The 11,213-nt window shown below is 40.0% G+C and overlaps 3 protein-coding genes and 1 long non-coding RNA gene across 4 annotated transcripts; 2 read left to right on the forward strand and 2 right to left on the reverse strand.

Annotated features, from left to right (window-relative positions):
• The first annotated feature begins 140 nt into the window (after window positions 1-140).
• Window positions 141-5,719, forward strand: LOC111323897 (uncharacterized). The gene is made up of 4 exons (XM_022927342.2): window positions 141-583; window positions 2,162-2,516; window positions 2,938-2,991; window positions 4,905-5,719. The coding sequence occupies exons 1-4, from the start codon at window positions 475-477 to the stop codon at window positions 5,032-5,034; spliced, it is 648 nt and encodes a 215-aa protein (XP_022783077.2). The 5' UTR covers window positions 141-474; the 3' UTR covers window positions 5,035-5,719.
• LOC148719583 (collagen triple helix repeat-containing protein 1-like) lies at window positions 5,532-6,387 on the reverse strand (the record flags this gene model as incomplete). The annotated part of the gene is made up of 1 exon (XM_088739107.1): window positions 5,532-6,387. A coding segment is annotated over one exon (360 nt), but the record flags the coding sequence as incomplete, so codon positions are not given.
• Window positions 6,386-9,630, forward strand: LOC148719584 (uncharacterized). Its single transcript, XR_015993219.1, has 2 exons — window positions 6,386-7,483; window positions 8,823-9,630. It is a non-coding gene; the product is annotated as an uncharacterized LOC148719584 (long non-coding RNA).
• A 170-nt stretch (window positions 9,631-9,800) lies between these two features.
• Window positions 9,801-10,388, reverse strand: LOC148719585 (collagen triple helix repeat-containing protein 1-like). The gene is made up of 2 exons (XM_088738539.1): window positions 10,368-10,388; window positions 9,801-10,293 (listed from the first exon to the last, which is right to left on the reverse strand). The coding sequence occupies exons 1-2, from the start codon at window positions 10,371-10,373 to the stop codon at window positions 9,937-9,939; spliced, it is 363 nt and encodes a 120-aa protein (XP_088594665.1). The 5' UTR covers window positions 10,374-10,388; the 3' UTR covers window positions 9,801-9,936.
• Window positions 10,389-11,213: the final 825 nt, after the last annotated feature.

Consider the following 11,213-nt stretch of genomic DNA (forward strand, 5'->3'; position numbering starts at 1 on the left):
ACCCAGTCTATTCATGAACTTGAACGTCATTTTAATCCTACCGATGCTCATCCGGTGCTCCACCCTGGGGTACTAAGGGCGTATATCGTGCGCAACTACGTCAAATCCAGCCGGGTCGGGTTACGGGATGTTGTCATAACAGAGCAGAATTAACATCAATAGCAGAAAGTTGAGACCATAAAATCTGCCAAAAATTGGCCTTACGGTCAAATGGAGGTAAAATTGATATGTTGACTTTTGATATGTTAGAGGGTCGCTGACAGCTGCGATCAAAAGGGAAGTGTTCTGCTACTGTCACTAGCAAGTTATGAGCGCCAACTACGAGCGTTGATATCAGTCTTTGCATGCGCTCCACACAACACAGTATTTGCTCCGATCGTCAGTGTCCTATATTGGCGTCTTGTAAACCGCTGCACGAGACACAACACTTAACTGTTCCTTCCTTGGCAGCCGGTCAAAAGTTTTCTGCCGAAGATGTCGCTGCATAGACATTACGACATTTTGACCATCGTCATTTTGATGTCGATGGTTTTCGCCTCGTCACAATCGAAGATACCCCTCAACAACACCACAAATACGTCAGGTAAGAGCCAGACGCTTCTAAGCCGAGTTTTAAAGTTTGAGGCCAGCTAAACCAGATTACAACAACATTAATTTGTTTTTAATTACTCCGTACACAAGCTGTGTAGAATCTCTCCCTACGTAACTCCTTTGGTTTGATTCTTAAAAACCATCGATTGACATCTCCGAATTATAGCTATTTTATCAGAAGAAATCGAATTTTGATGCATTATCACTGAAATTCATCGAAATAGAGCAGGCTGAAAGCCTCTAATCACCGTGTTATTCTAAGAACTTGTTATTTTTTTGACAGTTGTATGACTAATTTTTGTCAAAAATAAGTCTTTTTAGAGTGAAACATTTCTGATCTGCCTTCGTCAGCGGCTATTTTATGAGCATTGTTTTATAACTTGCATGTTTCAAGTCTTGATGTATCAGCGATCGCCAAAACACAGTTCAGACACGTTAATACTGGCATCAATGACGTACCTTCACTCATATTGATGCATTCCGGACGTAATTCAAGTCACGCATCCACCAGTTTTTCTGCAATTTTTTTTCCAGAAAGCGACTAGCATTACCAGGCCAATTGCTCATTCGGTGTTTATTTCCGATGGAAGCTCTCCATGACTGAAAAATACTTTAGCTGAGGCTCATTAGTTTTTTTGTGATATGTCCAAGAATCATTCCTGATCTAATGGTTTACCGTCTTTGGAATGAAAACTATTTTGGTCGTTAATGAGGGGGATAAGGCAAGCTTATTCTTGGCTCCTGATCTTCGATATTTGCTCTCCATGAATCCTGATTTTGCTCAATAAAAGCTCTGTGAATCGTGATAGAAATTCATTCTAAATCGAAAACAAATAAGTATCGTCTCTCGTGACTCGTGAAACATTGAAACTATGATTCGTGATATCTCTCGCAGCAGGGGTATTCCTCGACCCCTTTGGAAGGGACTCAGCGATGAAAAACGCATTGTTGCAGCCGCGGTACATATCGCATCAAAGTAGAGAAGAACGAAGATTTCTTCGTGGACGTATAGTTTTGAACGTTTTGAAAGTTTTTGATCATAGCGTGTCAAACAATTTTAATCAATTATTTTCCATCGTGTTTTTGTCCATCAACTGGTACTTATACATACATGTACTAGTGGTTCAACTGATCTTTCAAAGCCTTCATTATAATATCCCTTAGTATACTTCTCAGGCCGTAAAGATTTAATCCTTAAACTCCCAGAGCTGATTAACATGTAACTTTCCCTCCATATCCAACACATTATGAAGCAAATAGGTGATGAAAATGCAAAAAAATATCAGCTGAAGGTTTTATATCTTGAAATAGCCTCAATTTCTCCTAAATAATTTAATAGGAAACGTATTGCAGCCAGAAGAGAGAATTGCTGATCAGATCCCAGAAGTTAGAGGGGTTAAATGGCAGAGATTTTTAGATCCACACCTTTGGTGTGTTGACCGCAAACGTTAAACCGCGGCTAGGAGTTTGCGGAGAGATTGAGTTTCAAGATTTTAGGGAAAAAAACATTAACAAGAAAACACCAAGAGAGCCTTGTTTTCCTGGTCTGATTTTATTGCTTCCTTCGCAGAAAAAAAACCATTAACAAGAAACACAACGCCAGTGCATCTTCCGCAACCGAACACTACAACAACGGATAGAACAATCTTACCAAGTTCCACCTCAACTATACAGTTTAATCAAACAACGACCGAATCAAAAAATACTTCCCCCACAACAACAGCCCAAAGTGGGGGGCTCTCTCAAACAACACAAACCACTGAAGGCGCCAAGAGCAGTAGCACTTCTAGTACCATGGAATCAAACGCGCCGGAAAAGACACGTGACAGCTCATCAAGTACAATGCTGGCTGTGTCGCTTTCGTTGGGATTTTGTTTGTTAGCCGTAGGAGTCGCTGCAGCTGTATTTTTTGTCCGCTGGAAAAGGTGAGACATTGAGCCCGCTGTAAAATCTGTCTGGCTCCGCCAGCTCTTAGGTATTATAATTGCGTGTCAGTTATGCAAAAAAGAGTACATTAAGGATTTTTGTTGTCGTTATTTGATCAATTGTCTAGAATTTATAAACGATGTAGAAATTTTCCTACAACTATTCATGTTACTAAGCTAATCAGATCTGTTCAATTACTTTTGGTAAACTACGTTCAAATTTGAAGAGAATCCAGAAAAATAGATGCTGATAACTTTTACTTTGAGACGTTTCAACATTTTATTTTTTGATACTTATGTTTTATATGTTATTCTGATATAATTATATTTCAATCGTGTTTTCTTTCCCTTTGATAATTCCTCTAAAATGTAGAAGACCAGGAAACAACATGAATCATGGGTATCTTTGATCTTATTCTAGAATAAAAAAGATGAAACAAGGATTTCAAGAAGAAATGGCAGTCATTTGTCTTCAGTAAGTTATATTTCCAGTAAACCGTTGAAACACAATAAAACATTTAGTATAGAGAAGATGAAATGTGAATACGCTTTGCAGGAGTGTTCATTACACCTTGCTGGAGAGTGTTCATGCGTAGAAAACCTTCTCAAGCTAAAGGAATTTCAGAATTTTACCCATGTAGCCGTAGGTGAACTCATTATATTCGTAGATTTGCCTGGTGCTCGATATTTTGTGGAAAAGATTATAGGAACTTGAAAGCAAGAGATACCTTGATGGTGATGTTGGGATACCATGACATTGTTATTCGTATCACAACCAACTCTTTCCCAATGATTTTCAATTAACAAATGGTGAACACCACAGCGTACACTATTTAACAATTGGTTCATGCTTTAGCGTGCACTATCGAGTTATGGAGCACGTGGGAAGTTTGGAGAGCACGAAAGAAGCGTAAGAGTTGCCCGAGGCAATAGCCGAGGGCAACTCTAGCTTCTTGAGTGCTATCCAAGCTTCCCACGTGCTCCATAACTCGATAGTGCACAGCTAAAAGCATGAACCAATTGTTTTATAACATAGCCGGTGGAATTGTGCATCAAATCCGACGCGAATAATGGACAACAATATCAGAAGTGATTGCTCGCGGTAAGCGGAATATTTAAGCAAAATAGGAATTGGTTTTATTTCAAATTTTCTGTTGAAAGCTCGAGTTTTATTTTACTGCAGTTTAAATACAAAATTCTTTATTTTTGTTGTTTGTTTGGTTTTACCAGAGTGTCTTTTTGTCAAAATTTGTTGCATTTCACCCTCGGACAGTGAAGCGAATCGTGACGGCGCTGATGCCGAGTCTCCTTTTCGGTTGTTTGTCTCTTTTTCTGCCTCACTTAAGAACTCTAACCCAAGGGAAAAGGTCGGAAATTTGTCTTCGTTTTGGGACTGGTGGGCCGAGTCTCTGTTTGTATCCATTATTGCCGCGAAATATATTATTTTTCCCCACGCTAACAATGGCCGCTGGCGCGAAAAAAACATTTTCTGGCGAAGCGATTTGCTCACGCTATCAGCGTCCACTATCGGGATTTTGAGCCCGCTTACGTATAATGAATTTGATTGCGCGGCTCTGCTAGCTATGTTGTAATGAGTTATGGATGCACGCGGGAGGTTGCTAAGCATGAAAGAGGCGTAAGAGTCGCACGAGGCGATAGCCGAGTGCGACTTCTTGAGTGCTTAGTAAACCTCCCAAGTGCATCCATAACTCATTTAGTGTACACTGTGGCGTTTACCATTTGTTTTTTGACATAACATTGATACATTGTAGCAAATTAAAGAGTTTTGTTTTATTTAACAAATATTACGTGACCAGAAAAAACAAGCGCGCGCGGAAAACTAGTCTTTGCAGTTGCTCACGTCAGCAGCGTACACCCATGAGCAAATGGTGGACGCTGAATTGACCAATCAGAGCGCGCGCTTTACTTTGGTTATGTTATAATATGTTTTTGAAACTCACTCGCATTTGAAGAACTAACTGCATAAACTAGTTTTCGATTCTCCACCAAGCTCCTTAAATCTTGACTTTCCTTCCCTATGATATCGTGAGGTTGTCAAATATCACCACTTTTCAAGAAAAGAATGAACGATTGATTATTGAAATCGTCTTTCATATTCAAGTTTTTTTCAACTTGGATAAAGTTGAGGAGGGCCAAAAATAAAAGTGTAAACTTCTACAGTTTCTTCAGGGCCTCTGTGGCCGATTCAGTCTTGAGATCTTGTGCCACTGTATGTATATAACATGATTGTACTTCTACTGGCAAGTTGATGTATAACTAAGTAAATGGATAAATAAGTGGACAGATAAACAAAACATGGCTTTATAAGTCTACAGCCTTGCTGATTTATGGCTCATAACAGTTATTTTCATTCTTTCTTATTTCTAGTGACGAGCTGGCCTCAGAGGCCCTGTACTGTTCTTGGAAACCTTTTATGGACGGAAATGAAAACAACAAAATAAAACTTGTCATTGAAGCTTCTACCAGTGACGCGAATACCTCACGAGCGAACACTTAACAACTTGGATACATCAATTCGCATGTCTCTCGGCAAAGGAAACATGGACAAAAGCTATAAGTTCTAGATAGAATTGTACATAGCCTTTCTTCCTTACATCAACGTACATGTCACAAAAGAACAGGCGGATTTTCGTGCAAAGTTTTAGGATAAATTAATTGAAGTTAGTGTTGCAGTTTGCATGAACCTGTAATGATTTTGCACTCTAACGACTAAGCGAAGTAACATGTTGTTTCTGTTTTTGATATACTTTATATTCCTCACTTCTTCTTTCCTCCTAGAGTAAGTGAGAAACTAAGACAGCTAAACGGACGACACAATAAGTGAAGATGTAATCTAAGGACTGATTGGCATGCCTCGGGTATCTGAGACAACCCTCCCTCTGAGTTAAACTGGTCGACTAGCGAGCTAACTTCTCACTCATTTCTTTGAAAAGTCAAACCTACAGATTAATAGGAGGATCACCAACTCATTTGAAGCGGGGGGAGGGGGGGGGGCGCGGGGGAGATAACTCGGTTGGGCCAGTTGACTCACCTCGGCAGGTAGGAACACTCTGCCATAGGGGACAACGTTTTTCCCATAGAAGTACTTTGGCTCACTTACCCAAGACAAGATATAGTCACTTAAACTGTTTGATGTAAAATCTATTTTTTTCATGAAAAATGTAATTTTTGTTACAACGGTTCATCAGTCTGAGATATGACTTGTGTTCGATCATGCAGTCAACTCGTCTGGACGTCTACACCAAACGCCATTATTGCATACACCTGACCTTAACAGTTTCAACTGCGACTCCTGAACGTTTCGTATCGTCTAATAGTATGGTTTGGGATATAAAGCGAAAAGAAACAACCGCATTTTTCCCCTTCTGAAGGCTTTTATTGCATCACTATTGCAGACAATTGTACAAATGGCTGCGTACTCTAAATCGCATCCTCTTAAGAACTTGGATAATAGACGGGGGTTGAATGCTCGAGAGGAAGCATCCACTGACTAGTAATAAGATGTCACCTCTTCAATAAAGATTCTTGACAAAGTGGCAAAGCCTGTGTGACCATTGCCCAATGGTAACCCTGTTCCGGTGCAAGGACCGATTCTTACTTCCACGTTCACCCTTCCCGCCGGTACGTGATGGCAGTGACCTTCAATGTGACCGTGCTCGTGTTTGTTGAGATTTCCAGCGTGGGCCTGGTACAGAGCGCCATCTATTGGCCCAGGAGTACTGCACTCGACGCCGTTAAATGTGAAATACCACCGAGTACAACAGTGATGACATCCAGAGATTCTGATATTTCCAGAGTAGTATACACGAAGGGCTGTGTCATGGGCTTGTTTCTGGAACTCACAGGCCTGTTAAGAGAGCCATTGATCAAACATCAAGCCTGCATAAATGTTGCAAATGAAGGTTGTCAGTAGTACAATACCTTCATGCACCAATGCCAAAAGTTAAATTCAATCAAAAAATTTCTCATTTCCTTTTCAAAGTTATAATGAAAAACCAAATAGTGCAAAACTCGCTCCGTTGGCTCTATTCGTTAATCCCTCGACAGAGTTTCCAATGCTTGTGTTACCAAAAATTTTTACTCCTGTACCTTCCTTTCAAATGAAAAATTATGCAACTCGAGAATAACAATAAAAAAATACCAGTTCATCACTCTTCAATTATCCCTGGGGCACTGATATGGAAAGGAAAGGTAAGAGCCAATCAGGATAGAAGCAAAATCAAACATTTCTTTGCGGCCAGTCTTATCTCTTAGAGACTACACCGGAAATTACTGATCGTCCAGTGTTGTAGTTTTGCAGAACATGTTTCGGCGATATTCAATGATGTGGTTACTGGCTTGGCTAGTAACGCACTATCATCGTCCTAGTAAGTCTGTATGTAAATATAAGTAGTCCGAGACTTTTCGGGAGGTTTCAATGACAAAAACACTTCGGGATTTATTTGAGTTCTTTCAATCGATTATCACATTATACGCGGGAATTTTAGTCTAAAAATAGAACTTCTTCTACTTAATGGTTGTATTAGAAGAAACTGAGTCCATTTTCCCGACACACTTGAGTCGACTACGTCTTTTATTCCGTATTAGCTTACTAAAACAACCTAAAGTTTAGTGACTAGCCCAGATCTAATGAGAAATGTTGGTCACTAGCTTGTATAGGTGACAGTAACGAGGCTATCAATCTTTGGCTATCGTCGTCATGTCAACCTAACCAACGAATTAAATATTTACTCTTTACGAAATGGCTTTTTACCCAAGTTGTCATACCTTCCCGATAAAGATGTGGTACCATGGGTACTGAACAGAAACAAGATTAAAACTTGATATAAAAGTTACAGAGAACCCACTGACGTTATTAAAGAGTTCTATGAAAAAAGTTGCCGTTGAAGACTGTCAAGTAACCACAAAATAATGAGAGAGATTGAAGAAAAAAGGGCGTGTTCAAGGTACGGCCCCCTAAAGGGCTACATGATCGTTGAACAAGTTTCATGATTATATATTCAATGCAGACGATGAAAGCTAGAAGTTGTTTACACAAGTAGTTACGTTGAAAGAAAGAGGTTTTAAACGAGCTGTATTAAAACAGGTGATCAACCATCTTCTCTGTTTTAGCTGAATGGTCTACGATATACTATAATTTTTGTCAAATTTTGTTGCATTTCACCCTCGGACAGTGAAGCGAATCGTGACGGCGCTGATGCCGAGTCTCCTTTTCGGTTGTTTGTCTCTTTTTCTGCCTCACTTAAGAACTCTAACCCAAGGGAAAAGGTCGGAAATTTGTCTTCGTTTTGGGACTGGTGGGCCGAGTCTCTGTTTGTATCCATTATTGCCGCGAAATATATTATTTTTCCCCACGCTAACAATGGCCGCTGGCGCGAAAAAAACATTTTCTGGCGAAGCGATTTGCTCACGCTATCAGCGTCCACTATCGGGATTTTGAGCCCGCTTACGTATAATGAATTTGATTGCGCGGCTCTGCTAGCTATGTTGTAATGAGTTATGGATGCACGCGGGAGGTTGCTAAGCATGAAAGAGGCGTAAGAGTCGCACGAGGCGATAGCCGAGTGCGACTTCTTGAGTGCTTAGTAAACCTCCCAAGTGCATCCATAACTCATTTAGTGTACACTGTGGCGTTTACCATTTGTTTTTTGACATAACATTGATACATTGTAGCAAATTAAAGAGTTTTGTTTTATTTAACAAATATTACGTGACCAGAAAAAACAAGCGCGCGCGGAAAACTAGTCTTTGCAGTTGCTCACGTCAGCAGCGTACACCCATGAGCAAATGGTGGACGCTGAATTGACCAATCAGAGCGCGCGCTTTACTTTGGTTATGTTATAATATGTTTTTGAAACTCACTCGCATTTGAAGAACTAACTGCATAAACTAGTTTTCGATTCTCCACCAAGCTCCTTAAATCTTGACTTTCCTTCCCTATGATATCGTGAGGTTGTCAAATATCACCACTTTTCAAGAAAAGAATGAACGATTGATTATTGAAATCGTCTTTCATATTCAAGTTTCAACTTGGATAAAGTTGAGGAGGGCCAAAAATAAAAGTGTAAACTTCTACAGTTTCTTCAGGGCCTCTGTGGCCGATTCAGTCTTGAGATCTTGTGCCACTGTATGTATATAACGTGATTGTACTTCTACTGGCAAGTTGATGTATAACTAAGTTAATGGATAAATAAGTGGACAGATAAACAAAACATGGCTTTATAAGTCTACAGCCTTGCTGATTTATGGCTCATAACAGTTATTTTCATTCTTTCTTATTTCTAGTGACGAGCTGGCCTCAGAGGCCCTGTACTGTTCTTGGAAACCTTTTATGGACGGAAATGAAAACAACAAAATAAAACTTGTCATTGAAGCTTCTACCAGTGACGCGAATACCTCACGAGCGAACACTTAACAACTTGGATACATCAATTCGCATGTCTCTGGGCAAAGGAAACATGGACAAAAGCTATAAGTTCTAGATAGAATTGTACATAGCCTTTCTTCCTTACATCAACGTACATGTCACAAAAGAACAGCCGGATTTTCGTGCAAAGTTTTAGGATAAATTAATTGAAGTTAGTGTTCCAGTTTGCATGAACCTGTAATGATTTTGCACTCTGACGACTAAGCGAAGTAACATATTGTTTCTGTTTTTGATATACTTTATATTCCTCACTTCTTCTTTCCTGCTAGAGTAAGTGAGAAACTAAGACAGCTAAATGACGACACAATAAGTGAAGATGTAATCTAAGGACTGATTGGCATGCCTCGGGTATCTGAGACAACCCTCCCTCTGAGTTGAATTGGTCGACTAGCGAGCTAACTTCTCACTCATTTCTTTGAAAAGTCAAACCTACAGATTAATAGGAGGATCACCAACTCATTTCAAGCGGGGAGGGGGGGGGGGGATAACTCGGTTGGGCCAGTTGTCTCACCTCGGCAGATAGGAACACTCTGCCATAGGGGACAACGTTTTTCCCATAGAAGTACTTTGGCTCACTTACCCAAGACAAGATATAGTCACTTAAACTGTTTGATGTAAAATCTACTATTTTTTTCATGAAAATTTAATTTGTGTTTCAATGGCTCATCAGTCTGAGATATGACTTGTGTTCGATCATGCAGTCAACTCGTCTGGACGTCTACACCAAACGCCATTATTGCATACACCTGACCTTAACAGTTTCAACTGCGACTCCTGAACGTTTCGTATCGTCTAATAGTATGGTTTGGGATATAAAGCGAAAAGAAACAACCGCATTTTTCCCCTTCTGAAGGCTTTTATTGCATCACTATTGCAGACAATTGTACAAATGGCTGCGTACTCTAAATCGCATCCTCTTAAGAACTTCGATAATAGACGGGGGTTGAATGCTCGAGAGGAAGCATCCGCTGACTAGTAATAAGATGTCACCTCTTTAATAAAGATTCTTGACAAAGTGGCAAAGCCTGTGTGACCATTGCCCAATGGTAACCCTGTTCCGGTGCAAGGACCGATTCTTACTTCCACGTTCACCCTTCCCGCCGGTACGTGATGGCAGTGACCTTCAATGTGACCGTGCTCGTGTTTGTTGAGATTTCCAGCGTGGGCCTGGTACAGAGCGCCATCTATTGTCCCAGGAGTACTGCACTCGACGCCGTTAAATGTGAAATACCACCGAGTACAACAGTGATGACATCCAGAGATTCTGATATTTCCAGAGTAGTATACAGGAAGGGCTGTGTCATGGGCTTGTTTCTGGAACTCACAGGCCTGTTAAGAGAGCCATTGATCAAACATCAAGCCTGCATAAATGTTGCAAATGAAGGTTGTCAGTAGTACAATACCTTCATGCACCAATGCCAAAAGTTAAATTCAATCAAAAAATTTCTCATTTCCTTTTCAAAGTTTTAATGAAAAACTAAGTAGTGCAAAATTCGCTCCGTTGGCTCTATTCGTTAATCCCTCGACAGAGTTTCCAATGCTTGTGTTACCAAAAATTTTTACTGTACCTTCCTTTCAAATGAAAAATTATGCAACTCGAGAATAACAATAAAAAAAATACCAGTTCATCACTCTTCAATTATCCCTGGGACACTGATGTGGAAAGGAAAGGTAAGAGCCAATCAGGACAGAAGCATAATCAAACATTTCTTTGCGGCCAGTCTTGTCTCTTAGAGACTACACCGGAAATTACTGATCGTCCAGTGTTTGTAGTTTTGCAGAACATGTTTCGGCGATATTCAATGATGTGGTTACTGGCTTGGCTAGTAGCGCTCTATCATCGTCCTAGTAAGCCTGTATGTAAATATAAGTAGTCCGAGACTTTTCGGGAGGTTTCAATAACAAAAACACTTCGGGATTTATTTGAGTTCTTTCAATCGATTATCACATTATACGCGGGAATTTTAGTCTAAAAATAGAACTTCTTATAGTTAATGGTTGTATTAGAAGAAACTGAGTCCATTTTCCCGACACACTTGAGTCGACTACATCTTTTATTCCGTATTAGCTAACTAAAACAACCTAAAGTTTGGTGACTAGCCCAGATCTATTGAGAAATGTTGGTCACTAGCTTGTATAGGTGACAGTAACGAGGCTATCAATCTTTGGCTATCGTCGTCATGTCAACCTAACCAACGAATAAGATATTTACTCTTTACGAAATGGCTTTTTACCTAAGTTGTCATACC

This window comes from Stylophora pistillata, chromosome 11 (assembly GCF_964205215.1).
Source record: "Stylophora pistillata chromosome 11, jaStyPist1.2, whole genome shotgun sequence".
Taxonomy (NCBI): Eukaryota; Metazoa; Cnidaria; class Anthozoa; order Scleractinia; family Pocilloporidae; genus Stylophora; species Stylophora pistillata.

Bases quoted from the DNA above. Each gene is read 5' to 3' on its own strand.
- LOC111323897 (XM_022927342.2), top strand. From the start codon at position 475: ATGTCGCTGCATAGACATTACGACATTTTGACCATCGTCATTTTGATG. The intron at 2,517-2,937 runs GTGAGACATTGA...ATCTTATTCTAG, and splicing joins TTTTTTGTCCGCTGGAAAAG to AATAAAAAAGATGAAACAAG. The intron at 2,992-4,904 runs GTAAGTTATATT...TCTTATTTCTAG, and splicing joins ATGGCAGTCATTTGTCTTCA to TGACGAGCTGGCCTCAGAGG.